This window comes from Notechis scutatus, chromosome 3, assembly GCF_049901735.1.
Source record: "Notechis scutatus isolate UNSWTSFEM ecotype Mainland chromosome 3, rNotScu1.2, whole genome shotgun sequence".
In the NCBI taxonomy this organism is placed as follows: Eukaryota; Metazoa; Chordata; class Lepidosauria; order Squamata; family Elapidae; genus Notechis; species Notechis scutatus.
Window position 1 is genome coordinate 63048429 of NC_142011.1, and position 20073 is coordinate 63068501.

Here is a 20073-nt window from a genome sequence, read left to right on the forward strand (position 1 = left end):
AAGATCTTCACAGCATCCCTGTGGTCATGTGACCAAGATTCAGGCACCAGCAGGCATTTACAACCATACAACCATCCCATAGTCACATGACATCATTTTCAGCTGGCTTCTGAGAAGCAGAGTCAAGAAGAAGCTGGCAGTAAAACCACAAGTTGTGGTCATATGAGGTCTCACTTAACAAGCATGTCACTTAGTGATGGAGTTGCCAGTCCCAATTGGGCTTGTTAAGCAAGAACTATTTTCAAACAGTAAACAGCTGTTGTTAGTTACACGCTGATGGACATTTCAGATACTTTGTACCAGACATTTTCAAAACATACTTGAGTTCCAACAATTCAACAGCTACCATTCTTGAACCTTTAGAACAGGGATCTCAAACTCCAATAATCATAAACGCCACATTAAAACTGGTTCATTTGTCTAAAGGCTGCAATATCAAAGCTTTTTTATACTTGGATACAAAAGTTGGTTATCTTTAATAATTAAATTTTAATTGGTGATTTGTGGGCCTCCAGAAATTATTGAACTGCAACTTCTGGCAGTCTCAACCAATCTGATCAAGAATGAAAGATGCTGGGCACTGTGCCCATAAAAGGATTATAAAAATACACAGCAACTTTTGAAGAGGATCTCTGTAGAGCTTTCCAAGGAAGAAACTTCCCATATAAATTCACACATCATCACTCACCATCTCAGTCAACTCCTAAACCTTTTGCCCTAAACGCAAAAATAGAACTAATACAAGATTTCTCTCCCAGTAGTTTTCTGACAGGTACCTCAACTGCAGTGCTGCAGCTCATTCCTTCTGTCTTATTAGTTCCAATGGTGGTCTATAAAAGTACCTTCCATAAAAACACTCTGAAACTGGAGAATACAACCTGGTGGATTTCCAGTTTACTTCTGGAGGCCCCTATTGTTTCTTCTTAGGAGTTACAAGTCTTATGACTTGCAAGTACATTCTGTTTGACTTACAACCTCCAGCCAGAGTGCCGTTTACATTATTGTGTTGAACTAAACTAACAAAAGCTCTGTGAGCCAGCATGCTAGTCATTCTTGCCCATTTGTAGCTGTAGCCTTGAACAGGATAAATGACATTGGCAACCAGTGCTGCAACCATGTTCCACTCACAGGACAAAGTTCCACCCCAGCAGCTTTATCACAGCTTCACAGTCTTCCATCTATGGTAAGTGGGAAGCTGCCAGCATTGCTTTGGTCTTTTTCAGCAGTTAGGCTACTGGCAGCAGCTGTAGGTCACCTACACACAGTGAATAGAATTTAGTGGCAGGAAGACAGACCCAGAGAAAAGGGGCAGTGCCTATCTGTGTTTGGTTTTTCTGTCCGTCTGCTTTTCTCCAGAAAACTTCCAAGCCTTCTTAGAAGTAATAATTGTGAATAAGGTGCTGGGAGCAAGCAAGTAGATTGGGTGTTGCTCCAGAACCTTATCAGACCACCAGAAGAATCTTCAGCTCCCCTAATGTTGGCTCAAGAACTCCAGCTACACAGAATTGTCCAATTACAATTCTCTCTTATTTTGTTTTTCATTGCTATTGCTAAGTATTATGCTGAAAATAGACTTGATGGGCAATCTGGGGATTGAAGAGCAGGAAGCTGTTGTGGCTAGGAGGATCTTTGCACAGCTTAATATTGTGTGCCAGTTGCATCCTTTCCTTAATCATGAGGCTCTATTCAGTTATTCACACCCTAGTCACCTCCAAATAGAGTACTGTAATGTCCTATACATGGGGCAATCCTTGAACAAAATCCACAAGTTCCCCTTGGCACAAAATGTGGCAGTGTGAGCAGTTATAGGTATCCCTAGAAGAGCACATTATGCCTCTGCTCCATGAGCTGCATATGTTACCAGTTCGCTTCTAGGTTCAATTCCAGGTGCTGATTTTGACCTTTAAAGGCTTACATGGCTTAGGACCAAGTTATGTGAGGAACCGCCTCTTGCTGCTTGCAGTAGATCACTTGAAGCTAAAATTATATTTTAATTGTATAGTGTGTACTAGCAGTACAAACTGAATATATCATCAACTTTTATGGAACAACTTGCAATAAATATTTGCATTATTTTTAGCTTCCTTTCAGACAAGAATTGGCTACATCTTTGCCCACTTTGCATCCACTGATAGCTGTCCAGCAGACCTGCTTGGGGTGGCCCAACCCTTTCTGGGATTATCCAGGCCAGGGGTGTCAAACTCACATCGTCACAGCAGCACCACACAAAGTATCGGGACTTTTTTCCTTTGCTAAACTGGGTGGGGGTGGGGCCAGCATATGATGCATCTGGCCCGTGGGCCACAAATTTGACACCCTTGATCTAGGCTATTTGCTGGATGAATTGCTCAGCTCTACTCCGACGTGGACTCTGGGCAAGTCAGGCTTAAGTTCTTGAGGCACCATCTGGTAATCTGGGATAAGTCGGAGTCAGAAAAACCTGAAGAAGTGGATGGGGTTCTCTGTACTGTCATCTGTGCTTAGCTCATTAACTGGATCCAGACCCTTCTGAGTTGTAAAAGCAGCCAGGGGAGTGATCTATGTATGGATTCATGTTGTGACAGTTCCTTAATGAAAAAGGCGGTACCTCCTGTCCTGAAAGAGGCTGTGGTGTACCCCTCTTGAAGACGCCATTCTTGAACCCAATGGTTTTCAATAGCTATTATCCAGCAGTGAACCTTCCCTTTCTGGGAAAGCTGGTTGGTCTACACTTGTTGAGAACTCAGACAAAGTGGATTGTTTACATCCATTTCAGTTAGTTATTAGACTGGGATGATTTAGTAGTGAGACAGTTTTGGTCATGCTTATAAGTGACAGACAGGATGGAGCTAATGCATTTGTCCTGATGCTCCTTGATCTCTCAGTGATTTTCAATACCATTAACCACAGTATTATTCTCAGCTGGCTCCATGGGGATGGGAAACACTGTTTTATGGTTGTTGTTTTCCTTTCCCCAATGGAACCCCATTGACAGTTATTACTCTAATGTAATAAAATGTTTGGATTGGATTTGGCATTTTTATCCACCTACCAAGTTCCTTGGGAAGGATGTGATAGGTTGGTAAAAATGTCAAATTCAGTCTAAACATCTAGCTGACTGTGCAACCAACCATAATAAAGACAGCAACAGAAAACAAAATGCAAAAAAGCTGAAGAGAAAGTGGCCCACGTAGCTGCTGCAAGAAGATTGCACAGATTGGCTGCAAACAATGGCATGACAAAGTAGAAGCAATGGTGCATTGCAATATCTGCAAGAAGTACCATTTGCTTTGAAAGCAGTTAACTGGCGGGCTCACAAAGTGGACAAAGTAATAGAAAATGAAGAAGCTAAAGTGCGATGGGATTTTAGAATTAAAACATACAAGCATTTACCACACACAGTACTCCAGACTTAACAATTATTGATAAAAAAATACAAAAATGTTTCGCAATACTTGAAGAAAGCAGAATAGTAGAGAAAGAATTGGAAAAAAAAACATAAAATACAAACACCTGCAAATAGAGGTACAATAATTGTGGCCAAAAAATGCAAAAATACTATTTGTAATCGGTGCCTTGGATACAATGCCAAAATATGTTGAGCACCATTTGAACACTATTGGCATTGACAGAATTATTGTCAGTCAATTATAAAAGGCAGCTTTACTTGGAACAGCCTACATCCTACAACAGTACCTTTGATATTATTAAAAAACATTTGCCTATCTCAGGTCCTTGGGAAGAACTCAGTAATTTTGTTAAAAATGCCAAATACAGTCTAAAACAGCAGTCGCCAAACGGGCCGTGAGAAAATTTTGGTGGGCCGCAGAGAAATCTCACCCCCCGAGCACCCCCACAAAGCAATTAATCCAGGCTGCGCAGAAACACAAGACTGTGCCGCCCACATGACCCGCAGGAACCCTCCCCACCCACTCACTCCTTACCCGGTAAACTTGCCTGCTAAATTGCTATTTTTCCTTTTTCCAACCATCATCTGTTCTGCTGTGCCAGGAGATTTAGATTAGCTAGGAAGCAGGAAATGGTTGGATTTCTTGCTTTCTAGCTAGTCTTTAGATCTTCGGCTCAGCACAGCCGAACCTCCCTTAGGACTGAAGGTTTGCTTGCAAGCAAATTCAGTGCAGACTCATGGCAAGCAAATTTGAGAGACTGAGCTAGCCGATGGCAGATAGATAGATCACTGAATGATTCTGTGAGCAACTCAATCTGCCTGCTTTGCCTGATTTTGGGTAAAAGTTGCTCTTTTTTTTATAAAAAATTCAATATTTATATAAATATTTATAATATTTACATACAAGCTATGCCCAGCCAGTCACGTGACCACCAAGTCACACCCACAAATTAGGCCACGCCCACAGAACCAGTTAGTGGTCCCTGGGATCTAAAATTATGAGTTTGGTGATCCCTGAGGTCCAAAAGGTTGGTGACCCCTGGTCTAAAACACGTGTGTCAAACTCGCTGCGTCATGTTGCCCTCACATCCTTTCCTCATTCATGGAGCTGGGGTGGGCATGGCCTGCACATGCTGTGGGCCGCCAGTTTGACACCCCTGATCTAAAATATCTGGCTGAAGGGAAATGGAATAAGTAATAATATGATATGAAATTGAATATGAAAGAGGAATATGTAAATATGGTCATGTTTGTATTGAAATGTAAAAACCTGGAACCAGATTGTTCACCAAAAGAGATGTTTTTTAAAATATAAAAATAAAAAAATATACAAAATAAATAAATCATACAATCAATATAATGAAATAAGCACAATAATATAATAAAAAGCAGGAAACGTAACACAAATTCACAGTGCTGCACAACCAAACTATTAGGCTCCAAATATCTTGCAAAAGAGCAGTTTTCAAGGTTTCTTAAATAAAAGGAACATTAACTATAACTTGAACCTGTTCTATAAGGTGGGGCCTATTAAAGAAAAATATTGCCTTTGAGATCCTTATACTTCTCACCTCATAAGCCTGGAGTAGTCTAACCTGATGACCAGAGGACAGGTGGGAAGTCAGTCTTGAAAGTACCTAGAAACAGACATACAGGAAGCAGCAGGTGAAGCTAGGCAAAATCACATAAGATACCTGTACAATTAGCACAGGAGCTGCCCAGGGCTGTGTGCTCTCTCCAGTTCTCTCTATATAACAATGCCTGCATCTCAAAAGATCCCTCCATTAAGGTACTGAAGTTTGCAGATGATACAACAGTGATTGGTCTCATTTGAAACAATGATGAATCTGCATATAGACGGGAGATTGAATAACTAGTCTTGTCACAGGTGCAACCAGAACAATGTTGAATGCATTTGGGTCAACATTAAAGGGGGAGAAATGACATTACCACAGGTCTATACTATAGGCCACCCAACCAAACAGAGGAAATAGATGAACTTTTTGCTAGTCAGCTAACTAAGTTATGTAGGAAGTACATTACAATACTAATGGGGGATTTTTTGCTTCTGTCTTTACACAAAAGGAAAAAAAAAAGCCCAACCTATCAAAAACAGCACCACAAAAAACAGATTAGGAACACAAGTTAAAATAGGGAAGAAAATGAACACCTGTCTACCCTAGACGAGTTCAAATCACCAGGACCGAATGGATTACACCCCAAGATTCTGAAGGAACTGTCAGATGAGATCTCAGAACCACTGAACTATATCTTTCAAAGATCTTGGAGCACCGGGGAATTGCCAGAGGACTGGAAAAGAGCTGATATAGTTCCCATCTTCAAAAAAAAAAAAAATAGATCCAGGAAATTACAGACCTATCAGCCTGACCTCAATACCAGGGAAGATTCTGGAAAAGATAATCAAGCAATGAATCAGCAAACACCTAGAAGCAAACAAAGTAATAACCAAAAGCTAACATGGGTTTGTTAAAAACAGATCATCCAGACTAATCTTATTGCATTCTTTGACAAAGTGACAAAATAAGTTGACGAGAGGAATGCTGTTGATATAATTTACTTGGACTTCAGTAAGGCCATTGATAAAGTAGACCATAACATATTACTAGATAAAGCAGAAAAATGTGGGTGAGACAGCATCACCACCAGATGGATTCATAACTGGCTGACCAACTGCACTCAACTTGTAGTCCTCAATGGAATTGCATCTATATGGAGAGAGGTATGCAGTGGAGTATCCCAAGACTCTGTTTTAGGTCCAGTACTCTTCAACATCTTCATCAGTGACTTGGACAAGGGGATAGATGGGGAAATCTATCAAATTTGCACACGACACCAAGCTGGCAGGAATAGCCAACACTCCAGAAGATAGGCTTAAGATACAGAAGGATCTTGATAGACTTGAACATTGGGCACTATCTAACAAAATTAAACCCAATGGTGAAAAAAGTAAGGTTCTACATTTAGGCAAGAAAAATCAAATGCACAGGCACAGTATTTGTGATACCTTGCTCAATAGTTGTAACTGTGAGCAGGATCTCAAGAGTCCTAATGGACAACCATTTAAATATGTGCAGCAGCTGCCAAAAAAGCCAACACAGTTCTAGGCTGCATAAACAGAGGGATAGACTCAAGATCAGTTGAAGTGTTAATACCACTTTATAATGCCTTGGTAAGGCCACACTTGGAATACTGCATTCAGTTTTGGTCACCATGATGTAAAAGAGATGTTGAGACTCTAGAAAGACTACAGAGAAGAGCAACAAAGATTAGGGGTCTAGAGCAGGGGTGGGACAACTTTTTGGCTCGGGGGCCACATTGACTTTTAAAATTTGACAGATGGGCCGGGTCAGCACAAGATTTTTGGGAATTGCCCCCCTTCCCCCTCTTCTCCTCCTTCCCCTCCTCGGAGGCCCCCTGAGTCAGGAGTTGCTACCGCCGGCGCGGCTCCGCGCGGCTCCAGTCCGCGTTGCCTCGGGAAGGGAAAGGCAAAAGGAAGAGCCGTGGTGGTGCTTTGCAATGGCAGCAGCGGCACCGGAGGCTCAGGCTCAGCGGCTCCTGGTTTTGCCTTTTCCTTCTCAAGGCAACTCCTGACAGCCCCAGCCGGACACCTGAGCGGAGCCTGGGCGGAACTGCCTGTTGCTGCTGCCGGAGCACCGCCGGGTCGCCTCCTCCAAGCAGCCCGCCCGCCTGCCGGGCTTCCCCTCCGCCGCGCGGCTCAAGGCCAGGCGCGGCGCCCGAGTTAAAAGGAAGCCGAAAGTTGCTGGGAAGTTGCTCAGGTTTCCGGGCTTCAGGCTTAAACTTTGCACAGGCAAAGTTTGCAGGCGGGAGCGTCTTCCCGCCGAGGAGTGGGAAGGGTTCCGCCCGGCGGGCGGGCTGCTTGGAGGAGGCGACCCGGCGGTGCTCCGGGTTTCCCCTCCGCCACGTGGCTCGGGGCCAGGCGCGAGCGCCCGCAAGTTAAAGGAAGCCGAAAGTTGCTGGGAAGTTGCTCGGGTTTCCGGGGCTTCAGGCTTAAACTTTGCACAGGCAAAGTTTGCAGGCAGGAGCGTCTTCCCGCCAAGGAGCGGGAAGGGTTCCGCCCGCGGGCGGGCTGCTTGGAGGAGGCGACCCGACGGTGCTCGGGTTTCCCCTCCACCGCGCGGCTCGGGGCCAGGCGCAAGCGCCTGCGAGGAAAAAGGAAGCCACAAGTTGCTGGGAAGTTGCTCAGGTGCTGGGAGCAGGCTTTTAAAGTGCCGCCCGAGCAGGACCGCCGAGCCGGGAAGCGGGGCACCAAGGCAGGGCAAGGCTCCACCAGCAGTGGCCTAGCTTTAGGTGGCTCCAAGCAGCCCGCTCCAAGCAGCCCGCCCGCCCGCCGGGCGGAACCCTTCCGCTCCTCGGCCAGAAGACGCTCCCGCCTGCAAACTTTGCCTTTGCAAAGTTTAAGCCTGAAGCCCGGGAAAAAAGGGGATCGGCGGGGACTCACCTTCAGAGAGGTCGCACTCGAAGGTGATTTCGAACTCCCAGCTGAGGCCTTTGCAAAATTCTTCTTTTCTTTCCTACCCTGAGAGCGCTCCGCACTGTTTTGCAGCTTTGGGGGCCACGCGATTTTTTTCAGGGCGGGCGGATTGGACAGACCAACGGGCTGGATGTGGCCCGCGGGCCGTAGTTTGCCCACCCCTGGTCTAGAGGCTAAAACATATGAAGAACGGTTGCAGGAACTGGGTATGTCTAGTTTAATGAAAAGAAGGGCTAGGGGAGACAGGATAGCAGTGTTCCAATATCTCAGGGGCTGCCACAAAGAAGAGCACCTGAGGGCAGGACAAGAAGCAATGGGTGGAAACCAATCAAGGAGAGAAACAACTCAGAACTAAGGAGAAATGTCCTGACAGTTAGAACAATTAATCAGTGGAACAACTTGCCTCCAGAAGGTGTGAATGTTCCAACAGTGGAAGTTTTTAAAAAGATGTTGGATAACTATTAGTCTGAAGTGGTGTAGGGTTTCCTGCCTAAGCAGGGGGTTGGACTAGAAGACCCCCAATGTTCCTTCCAACTCTGTTATTCTATTCTATTCTAAATACATTCAAAACCATAGAAGTGGTGGTAGATTTTAGGAGAAACCATCCTATACAACCACCTCTTATAATACTAGACAACACAGTATCAACAAGTGGAGACCTTCAAGTTTCTAGGTTCTATCATATCTCAAGACTTAAAACGGACATCTAATATCAAAAAAGTCATAAAAAAGCACAACAAAAATATTATTTCTGCGCCAACTCAGAAAGCTCTGCAACCAAACAAGACAAACACAGACTTCAACAGATAATTAGAACTGCAGAAAAAACAATTGCTATCAACCTGCCTTCCATTGAGGACCAGTGTTGAGGTAATTCCTCATTAGGAGAATGAGCGCATATAGGGAGACGTATAGAGTGTAGTGCTGGAATAATACACACAGAGCACACAGATACACTGTACAGTAAATGTAGGTTTTTACTTTCAGAAACGTTAAGCAAAGTCCAAACAAGCAATCCAAAGTCATTCACAGGTAAATCAGTCAGTTTTCAATCCAGGGATAATTCAATAACAGATTCCAGTGTCAAAAACAGTTCAGTATCAGACTTACATTAAATCCAGAAATATCAGTCAATTAGGAAAAATGGAGGAACAGCAATACTTTCCAACAGAAGGAAATAGACTCACTCAGACACATTCTCTTCTGAAACTAAGACCAAAACAACCCAGGTTTCTGGCTCCATCTTATGGCCGTTTGAGTAATCACACCCAATTGCAGTTTTTAGCATGCTCTTAAAGAGACAGTATTAAAATGTCCTGGTTTATATATTTCTAACCCAAATAGCTGTTAGGTGACCCATATTCCTAACAACCAGTACACTTCACGAGTCAAAAAGAGGGCTGTGAAAGTATCTACAGCCCCCTCACATCCTGGACATAAATTGTTTCAACTTCTACACTCAAAACGATGCTATAGAGCAGGGGTCTCCAACCTCGGAAACTTTACGACTTGTGGACTTGTGTGATAGTCATAGGTTACTAATAAGCAATCAAATCATACTAGGAAACAAAACAATATAAATTGTAAAGATACAAGCAGTACGGTTATAGTCATAAGTAGGAAGAGATAGGTACTAGGAAGTATTATAATCTAGTAGTAGAGGAATAATAGTAATAGTCTTAGTAAATAAGTTGACAGTGTTGTGGGAATTAGTTGTTTAACAGAGTGATGGTATTCGGGGAAAACCTGTCCTTGTGTCCAGTTGTTCTGGTGTGCAGTGCCCTATAGCAGGGATCTCCAACCTTGGCAACTTTACGACTTGTGGACTTCAAGTCCCAGGATTCCTTAGCCAGTGCATGCAACTTTACGACTTGTGAACTTCAACTTCCAGAATTCTTGAAGTTGAAGTCCACAAGTCGTAAAGTTGCATGCACTGGCTGAGGAATTCTGGGAGTTGAAGTCCACAAGTCATCAAGTTGCATGTGCTGGCATGCGCTGGCTGAGGAATTGTAATGTATCTTATGATTCTTGATGAATGTATTTTTTTCCTTTATGTACATTGAGAGCATATGCACCAAAGACAAATTCCTTGTGTGCCCAATCACACTTGGCCAATAAAGAATTCTATTCTATTCTAAAAAAAAATCCAAATGATGCAAAGCTTTACATATTGAAATTAGCACTTTGCATGGCCCTTTGAAGCCTATTGGCAAGTAATTAAATGCTTGCAATGATGGTGTAACTTGGCTGTAGTTACCTCTCCCTTGCAGAATGATTATGTGCATATTATTTGTCTGAACAATTGGTTTTGCTACACTAACACAAATTATGTTTGCTCTAAAATGTCACCAAAACAATTCTTTACCTCAAACAGATGCTAATTTCTTGTAGGTCAAGGAGTCACACCAGATTTTGGGCAGCATATCAATATGGGCCCAAAGTCTCAAAATCGCAAGCACTTTCTCCTCTTCTTCTTTTTACTTAATGTTTCAATTTTTATTTATTCTTCTCAAGCTTTACTTTTTCACATTTTATTTTAGTGGCAGCTTTTTGCTACTAACAATATCCCCTCTCTTAAAACGTATCCTTGTAGTAATATTATTGAATGTTGCCAACAATATTCCCTCTCCTAAAATGTATCCCTGTAAAATTATTAGGTATTACATATTTAACTTGTATTGTTATTAATATTCAATAAAATAAACTTATGAAGCACTGAATTGCTAAGTTAGGATATGATCAAATGAAACAAAGTTTTTATCTTTAGAAAGATAAAAACTTTAGCTGATGGTCATTTATTTCAATTTGTTCAAAAACAGAAACGATTGAAGAAAATACATATTAAAATGTTAGAGCCCTTCTTTACCTGCAGTAATAATTCTGCTGTTACATAGTTTATTTATGTAAACCAATTTTTAATAAAACATTACTGAAGAGTGATGACTTATCATGCTCCCAGCAGAACTAAAGGTAGGAATTAAATTAATAACATTTGCAATTTGGGTAACTAAGAGTTTCAGGAGACAGCCCTCTGCAACATTCCTTTCTTGATACTTCAAGGAAGTCTAAGAGTAGACTATAAATCTGACTCATCATTGAATATATTGCTCTGGAAATACAACTACCAGTAATATTTAACTCATAACCAAATTTCTAAAGTTTCTAGTTTTGAAACTGCTTTCCAAGTCTTTAGACAATGTATAATGCTGCCATAGCTGATTTCTTCTTCTTCTGATATATATATGCTTCACTTGCCTGACAGGCAATTATAAAATTGCAGTACAAAATCCAGAAGTTTTATATAGTTAAAATATTTGCCCGTTTTCTATTATTTTTAGTTTTGCATCACTGCAATGAACAAACTAAACATATTGTGAAATGCCAAAGTATATATTAAAGCATTTCATGTTAAATATGTCATCAAAACTGGAAAATATAATAGCAAACCACTTCTGAAAAACATTGCCAAGAAAACTGCAGGGACTTGCCCAGGCAGTAATGGAGAATCATCTGATTGAACTGAACTGATTGAACTGAATCTGATTGAACTGAAGGGGGGAGGACTACACTTGTGTATAAGAAAACTGCACAGATGGCAGAAAACTGCACAGAACAAACTAGGAGTTTGTTTTAACTGGAAAGAGCTTTTACCATGTTGATGAAGTGGGAATGAATATAGATTATTAGATTACCTCTTTTCTAAGGCTAAGAGAAAGTGACAAGCTCCAAATCACCCAACTGGTTTTGAGAATCACAGTTTCACAGTTTTAGCCTGATGCATCAACCACTATGCCAGGGGGTCTCCAAACTTGGCAAGTTTGACTTATGGACTTCAACTGCCAAAATTCCTCAACCAGCCATAGGAATTCTGGGAGTTGAAGTCCACAAGTGTTAAAATTGCCAAGTTTGGAAAGCCCTGTACTACACCCAACTGACTCTCAAGTTAGAGTAGCAGTTTCAAATTTCATTGGATTGCTCCATGTGCTAGCTCCTAATGATAAACACTGTGAAGCAGCTTTTCAAATAAACAATTCACCTTAACATCTAACTTATGTGATCTTATATAAACTGCCTTGATTGCTTACACCCACAGTGAGGATGGAGTATAAATCTGACACAAACTGAAGACTCCAAGAACTATGGATTCATGTAGTAAATACAAACTTTTAGAACTCTTGTTCTAAAAGTTAAGTGTTCATATATCAGCCGCTCTGAAATGCATGATTCATTTCTGTGCATATAAAGTAAACATTCATATACTCAATTTCAATTAGAAACCCAATTTGGAATTTTCCCTCAGAAGTTTTGTATTACCCAATAGCATCTAGAATAATTATAATCAAAAGTAATAATTAAAAAGAAGTGTTTGTTCTTGCCTGCCATTACAGAATCCTTGAAAAATAAGCTACTGTCCTCCAATTACAATTAGGAAGTCAAGTTTCCCCTTCCATTGATTTATTATTTAACATACCTCTGTTGTTTATGAGATGCTTTCTGAGTAATATATAACATTTTTAACCCCAGAAATCATACCAAAAGCCTAAGTGGAAAAGAAATACATGGGCCTAAAGATGAGTGTGCCTCTCCCTAAGAAACTGAAGGAATTGATAAGTACAGATCACAAACTAAAAAGCAATCACATGGACTATGGAATATGAAGGAAATATAGCAATATCCAGTTGCCAGAAATGCCAGTCCCTGGACTGGAAAAGCTCACGAAGACTCCCAAACTGCATACCACTGAAATACCCATTTAAAAAATAGTAATAACCCAGACAGAGCACACGGGATACGGTTAACACCCATACAGCAGCGACGCCGGAAAAGAAAGAGAAATAAACGCCCGCTTTGGAATTGCAGAGAGGAATCCCTCTCCGCCCCTTTAAGGAGCCGATGTTTGGAGGGGGCACGAAGCGCAGCGCTTTTGGGAAGGTCGGCTTCAGCTTCAAGCAGCCGGGGAGGACGGGCCTGAAAGGGGTGATGGGCAAAAGGCGCGTCCACACGACACCGTCAAAGAGGGAGGCTCGCTCGGTTCTCCGACTACAAGCCGACTTAGGTGGGGGAAGAGATTGAGGAAGGCGAACGAGGGGAAGAAACGACCTAGGTCGAGTTACGGGGCGGGGGAAACAGCGGGAAAGAGAAAAAGGTACCGCACGTCGCAGCCAACGATGCAAGCATTTAACGCTCGCGGGGGAGGGCAAGAGAAACGTGCGAACGGGGAAAGAGCCGGGCGGAAGCCCAGCAGCCCGGATAAGGAGCGGGAGACGTGACAGTGGAAAGAGCTCGGGGGGAGTAGCGGACGACGACGTTGCGAGAAGGCGATTCTACGCCAGCGCTTGGCAAGCGAGACCCCCGTTGCTCCTCGCGAGAGGAGGCCAGCTCGGCGCCTGGCTTGCCCGCCTTCTTCTTCTTCTGCTTCCCCAGAGATGAGCCCCGGCCGCGCCTTTTCCTCACCAGGAAGCTCCTACCTGGGTCAGGGAGAAATGAGTGGCCATGCTCCTTCTTCCATCATGCACCGCCCGAGCCGAAAGGAGAAGCCCCCGCGAAGACACCCACGGCGAGGCCCCGGCCGCCCGAGTAAAGCGCTTGCCAGGCTCAGCCCTCGCTCGCTCCAACTTCAGCAACTTCCCCGAGCTAAGCCCGGCCTGGCCCCGCCCTCTCGCTACGCGACAAATCCCGGAGAGTCGGATTTCCCCGAAAGCCCGTCTGGATCGGAGCCACCGCTCTGTCCCTGAATTCGGCCTTAAGAAATGTTTTATCAACGCGACCTGTTTCTCCGGGCAGGATTCTTCGGAACGGCTCCAGTTAGAGCGGCAACCGTAAATACACGGCCTGGGTTTCAGAGGACGGGCTGGACTGAAAAAAATTGGTTTTCGTTGGGAGAGTTAGGATGAAAGAGGCGTGCATAAGTGCACCTGTCCTATTATCCCCATTTATTGGTACCTATTTCCTGTATTCTTACTCATATTTATACTTACATGTATTATCTTGTAAGCAATTGACAAATAAAATGAAGTAAAATAAATAAATAAAACTCAAGATGGCCAGAGAGAGTCTAGGAGTGTTTATTCAGGGTAAATCCCACAACATTCTCAAGCTAAGTAAACACTGAAAGGATAGTACCTTTAGTGTCCAAACCATTTCCTGACAACTAAAATAAGATTAAACTGGCTTATGATCTTTAGATCCATTTTTTTCCAATCATTTTAGGGCATTTGTGAATTATACTTCTGTTGTGGCTGACAGAAAGTCCTTTGTTGATCTTCATTATAATAAGGACAGTGTAGATCTATGCATGTATATTCAAAAGTAAATTCAGTGTCAGGGGCCTGATCTTCACACTTCTTGAATAGTAAATCAGTGCATTGTTTTTTTTAAGAGAAGGCCTGCAGAAGCAATTTAAAATAATGGACTTGAGAAAAAGAGTGCTCAGAGATGTTCAGAAGTGGTGTTAGATGTCCTCAGATGTGTTCCTATTTGTAATCTCTGAATTCTGGAAAGTATGAATTTCTGTAAACAGCTAGGAGATATATCTACAAATTACCGGTACTCAGTTCCTCCTCAGGAGCTCCATTAAAACAAATGGAAACTGCCCAGTAGCAGAGGCAAGCAGACCCACAACTTCTATTTATTTGTAAAATATATTTGCCACATATCTTGCCATGGAGTTACTCAACTTCTATCAAAACAGTCTACAAACTTACTTATTTACCTATACAATTTTCAATTAATATATAACTCACATAATGTATTATGCAGTGGTGGGATTCAATTTTTTTTACTACAGGTTCTGTGGGCGTGGCTTGGTGGGCGTGCCAGGGGAAGAATATACTGTAAAATCTCCAGTCAGAGGTGGTATTTGCTGATTTTCTGAACTACTCAAAATTTCCACTACCGGTTTTCCAGAACTGGTCAGAACCTGCTGAATACCACCTCTGGTATTATGTCAAAAATAAAACTAGCCTGAAATAATTCTAATGCATAATGAGCAATAGACATACCAGATTAATGTTATGATATTTCATTATAATATATACCGTGTTTCTCATATAATAAGGCCGGGTCTTATTTTTTTTTTAGCCTCGAAAAAATGGCTAGGCCGTCTTTTCGGGGGTGACTTAATTCCCCCCCCCCTTGCATCTTCGGGCGGGCGGGCAGCGATGGCTTGGATGTTGACCTCGGCATTGGTGGGGCACTTCGTATTGGGGTCAACGCAGGCAGCACCATATCCGGGTGTGCAACAAAAGTACTTCCTAATGGCAAGCCCCCCACCACCATTCCCCCCCATTTCGCATGTTTTAATATAGGCCTTAATTTGGGGGGAGGGGCTTAATTTCATTTCATGCCTATTCAACATGCTGGGACTTCCTATTGGGGGAGGCCGTATTGTTGGAGAAACAGGGTATAAGGAACCTCGGTGGTGCAGTGGTTAGAGTGCAGTACTGCAAGCTACTCCTACCGCAATTTGGCAGATCGAATCTCACCAAGCTCAAGGTTGACTGAACCTTCCATCCTTCCGAGGTGTGTAAAATGAGGACCCAAATTGTTGTGGGCAATATGCTGACTCTGTAAACCACTTTGAGAAGGCTGTAAAGCACTATAAAGTGGTATATAAATCTAAGTGCTATTGCTATATTTCAGTAAGCATAAGAAGTTGAGATTTGCTTTTTTATAGTTTATTCCAAACAGTTTCTTATCCACTAGTTATTTTATTCCTATTAAAAATTAATGTTTTCTTTATAGATTAATGATGCCTTTTAGAATCAATTGGTCTATTCTAAGCATTTGTGGCTTAGACTATTGTACAAATCCAACCATTCAAGGAAGCATGGTTAAGAAAGTCATAATTAACAATGTTGGAATTCAATTATACAAGTAGTCTCGGCTTAGCAATGGTAACTAAGACATAAATTTCCATTGCTAAGCAATATGGTTGTGAAGAGCAATGTCATGTGACCACTATGGTTAGTAACATAAGTTATAGAAATCCCCAGTTACTGTCATTAAGCAAATCACTGCAAGTTGTTAAGTGAGGATTTCACATGATCACATATTTTGACTTCTTGCTGGCTTCCCCATTGACTTTACTTGGGGAAAGCTGGTAGGGAAGGTTGGAAATCATGATTATGTGATTGCAGCATAATGTGATGGTCAACTGCTTGGATCATAATCACATGACCTCAGGCACTGCTGGAATTCTTTTTTTTTTTTAAACAAATTTTATTAATTTTTAAAAGCATACAAAACATACAAGATAAACATAAAACCTTTTTTCTAAAAATTTCTAAAAATTATTTGAAAGTTTTACATTAACACATTTCCTTACAATCACATATTTTCCCTTTCTAACTTGCTTTATTTTCTTCTATCTTTCCCTCCATTGTCCTTTTCTAACCTTTCTCCAAGGTTTTATTAGCTCATTCAAACATAAACACATAAGAACACAAAACATATAAACATAAAAAAAAAAACATCTTTTCTGAAAGTTGCTTAATCCCGGGTCAAAACTCTTTGTACAGACACCAACTCAAATTCATATTCATTTTATATGCCATTCCATATCTTATTACCATTTTCAATTTTTTATATAGCTTCTTCTCTCTCTTAGATTCTCTTAATTTTATTTTATTTATCTCATCTCAATTCAAATCATAATATTTATTATTCTTTGTCTGTTTATTTCCAGCTATCGTTTTATCTTTCTTCTTTAAAAAAAAAGCTTCTCCTGTACACTAATTGGAGTATGACGCCTTTACCTCTTTCCCCTACATTTATAATACTTAATATAAAATACCTAACTTACATTGGGATTCTATTTGGTACATTCTAAATTTATACAATATTATCAATACCAATACTAATCTATTCATTAATATTCATATTCTTTTATATCATAAACACTTAGCACATTACTTTTCAATTAACATACTTTTGTGGGAGCACCTACTTTCCATAATTATTCCCCCCCCCACATCACATATTTTAAATCATTATTTCATTAAGGTATTCCTGCTTCTCCTACTTCAAATCTCTCCTTTCAAAAAAAAAAATTCAACTGAAATAACACAATCTAATTAATATTGACATTCATTTGTATCTTTCTCTCCAACTCCTTTATATCTTAACCATTTTATCCATTTCAATTAAATAACATGCCTTTTGGGAATACTTATATTTTCCACAATTATTCCCCCCCATCATATCTCAAATCCTTATTTCATGAAATGTTCCCCTTTTCTTAAGACAAATTTCACTAAGTTATATTAAACATTTTATCACACTTTAAATTACACATTATTTCCAACTTTCTAAAATTATTTCTAAATACAAATTTAAAAAACAATCTTATGTACCTTTAGAATCCCTTTATCAATTAAGTTTACCCATTATCTCTAAAAAACTTCTGTTTCTTTACATCTTGCTCTCTACTATTGAGGCTTCTCGTCCCCTTTCTCCCTTGCTTATTCTTCTCTCTGTCCTCTTTACCCCTTTGCTTCTCCACCTCCCTTTTTCTCTGCTTTCCTCCTTTCTGTTGTCTTCTAACATAATATCTCTTTTTCATCTTGTTTTTCTCTTTTTTGATTGCTTTTATAGGTCTTAAAGTCTCTTTTTCCTTTTTCTCTTTCTCCTTTCCTTCCCCAGCCAAAGTCACTTGTTCATCAAAAATGGTTTCTTCTTTATCCCAGTTGTCCTGTTGTCCATTCAATTTTACATAAATGTAGACCGCCATTTCTAAATACTGAAAAAGAGTATCAAAAACGTCCTTCCCTTCTTGCTTTTCTTTTTCATATTTTTGATATAAAAGTTTCAATCTGTCCACAAGTAATGCCATTATAAAGAGAAAAAGTTTTCCCAAGCAACCACCCAAGTGCTTTTAATCAGAGATAATTCTCAAAAGTGGTAAAATCACCAAGCAATCCAAGTAGGTTAATCCTTTTAAGCACTTTCTCCTTCATTTTCTCTTTCTGGGATTGGAGTTTGATCACAAAGTTCCATTTAATATATATCTCTCAGAAGCCTTATTAGTATTTATAGCTCTTTAAAAATTCAGGCAGTCTTCTCCTTATTTTCAAATTCTAATCCAATTTTTCCCTCTCCCTTCCCACTCACAGCAAAAAAAATTATTTTTAAGTCTTTTTTAAAAAAAAAACATTCAGAAATCCTTATCTCTTCAGTATTTAATTACCTAGATTTTCAGATTTCTTTTGTCGTTCCATCCGCTGTCACGTTAGGAAGGAGAGTGAAGGGGGGAAAAAAAACTTTCCCTTTTAGAATTCTGTGCGCCGCTTGTAACTCTCTCTGGAAACAATGTAACAACTTCTCCATAGCAATTTTCAAACCGCAGGAAACTTTCTTATCCCTTGGCAACTTTATCCCGGTCCAGAAACAACTCTCACGATTTCCCCGATTTTCTTCCTCCTGCACAATCTTATCCATTTGCAGGTTTCTTCATGGCGGCCATTGCTGACCACCGCTCCTCCGCCTCGGGAAAAGGGGGTTTTGCTGGCTGGGGAGGGGGTCTGCGACACCCCCTACCCCCTTTCCAGATCCCCCCTGTCTTCAGCTGCCCCTGCAGGGCAGCTATATCCCCCAGATCCAAACGGATCGGGGGAACCTTGGCAGTGAGCTCGGCAGGGATCGCGCTGGATCGCAAATCCCTGCCGCTGCCGAAGCCTCGCAAACCGGAAACCAGGCACTGCTGGAATTCTGAGGACTAGTTGTAAGTATGATTTACTGCTGTAACAAGTTTGAGCAGTTGTTGAACAAGTGGTCATTAAACAAGGACTGCCTGTGTTATAAAGAAGAGCTATATTAAACTATCCATGACTGTGTAAATAAGTTATAGTGGTGTCTTGAATATAAAATTGAATGAATGTTTATTTAACAGAATGCCATAAATCTCTGATTAGTATGTAGCTAGAAACTCTGTGTTGAGCAGACTGAGAAGTTAAAAAATATTCTAGAAGACAGTGACATACCACACTGTAATTTTACTAAGAAAACTGGATAGATGCAAGGTGAACTTCAATTAGAAATTGAACTCAACTTAAGGGCACCATGATGGTGTTGGTTAAAAATGGAACTTCTTGTTGAACTAATGGTCTTTCAGTATGGCCCAAAAAAAGAGATCCTTTCATTATTGCTCACTGAGAAGCAAGAAGGTTGGTTATTTTAATGAAGAAATATCAGTAGCATATGTTCTGTTTTGGGATAATGAGAAAGATGGGGTAAAGTATAATCAGTTTGATCAATCATTGAAATTGGGTGGCTTTTCTAGAAAAAGAAAATGATCACCATGCTTGTAACAAGTCAAAATCATTAATGGATGCAGCTGTGGGAAATAGCTAGGGTTGAAGAAACTGCTATAGCCTGGAAAAATTGTGCTACTACCGTGTTTCCCAAAAATATGCCCTACCCCGAAAGTAAGTCCGAGCTTGATTTTTATATGTGTGCTCAATATAAGACCTACTCCCAAAATAAGCCCTAATTAAGACTCCGCCCACTCAGGTGCAGGGGGTGGGGTGAGGCGCATAGGTCAAAAGCTACGGTGGGAATGTGGGAGTGGAGCTGCCATACTTACCATACTTGCCTTGCTGGACCACTTCTACCGCGGCCGCTTGCCACTGCTTACATGTGTCATCCCGGCCTCCGTTTCACTGTCAGAGACCTTCAGGAAAGGCCTCTGCAGCTGAGTAACAAGCTCCAGATTGATGCATAGGCATCCCCTGGCCTTGTTTCGCTGTCAGACGCCTTCGGGAAAGCCTTCTGCAGCCGATAACAGCTATCGGCTGTAGAGGGCTTTCTGGAAGGCCTCTAATGGCGAAATGGAGGCCAGGGGCGACGCGTGTGTCAATCCCAACCTAGTTTCTCAGCTGCAGAGGCCTTTCATGAAGACCTCTGACAATGAAATGGAGACTGGGGGACAATGCGTGAAAGCGGCGAAAAGTGGCCACAGAAGATGTGGGACAGCAACAGGCTCCTGCTGGGTAGGGCTGTTGGTGCTGCTGCCACAAGGTAAATCAATGGAAGACACACACCCTCAAAAATAAGACCTGGTGCCTTTTGGTGGCAAAAAAATATAAGATTGGGTCTTATTTTTGGGAAAACACGGTACTTGTGCTTGCTGCCCCCCCCCCCCCATTAGCTGTTCATTGCTGGCTTGTGTGTTTTC

At 41.4% G+C, this 20073-nt stretch overlaps 1 protein-coding gene across 4 annotated transcripts in view; it reads right to left on the reverse strand.

Moving 5' to 3' along the window:
- EPS15 (epidermal growth factor receptor pathway substrate 15) overlaps nucleotides 1–13537 on the reverse strand; it is a 57834-nt gene extending 44297 nt beyond the window's left edge. For 2 of the 4 annotated variants that reach the window (XM_087960255.1, XM_087960254.1), the window contains exons 1-2: nucleotides 13370–13537; nucleotides 4960–5025 (exon numbers count right to left, since the gene is read on the reverse strand). In XM_087960255.1, the coding sequence (XP_087816381.1) occupies nucleotides 4960–5025; nucleotides 13370–13396 (93 nt within the window). In that variant the 5' untranslated portion in view covers nucleotides 13397–13537. The remainder of the gene's footprint in view (nucleotides 1–4959; nucleotides 5026–13369) is intronic. The other 2 variants (XM_087960258.1, XM_087960256.1) reach the window with 1 other exon arrangement.
- Nucleotides 13538–20073: the final 6536 nt, after the last annotated feature.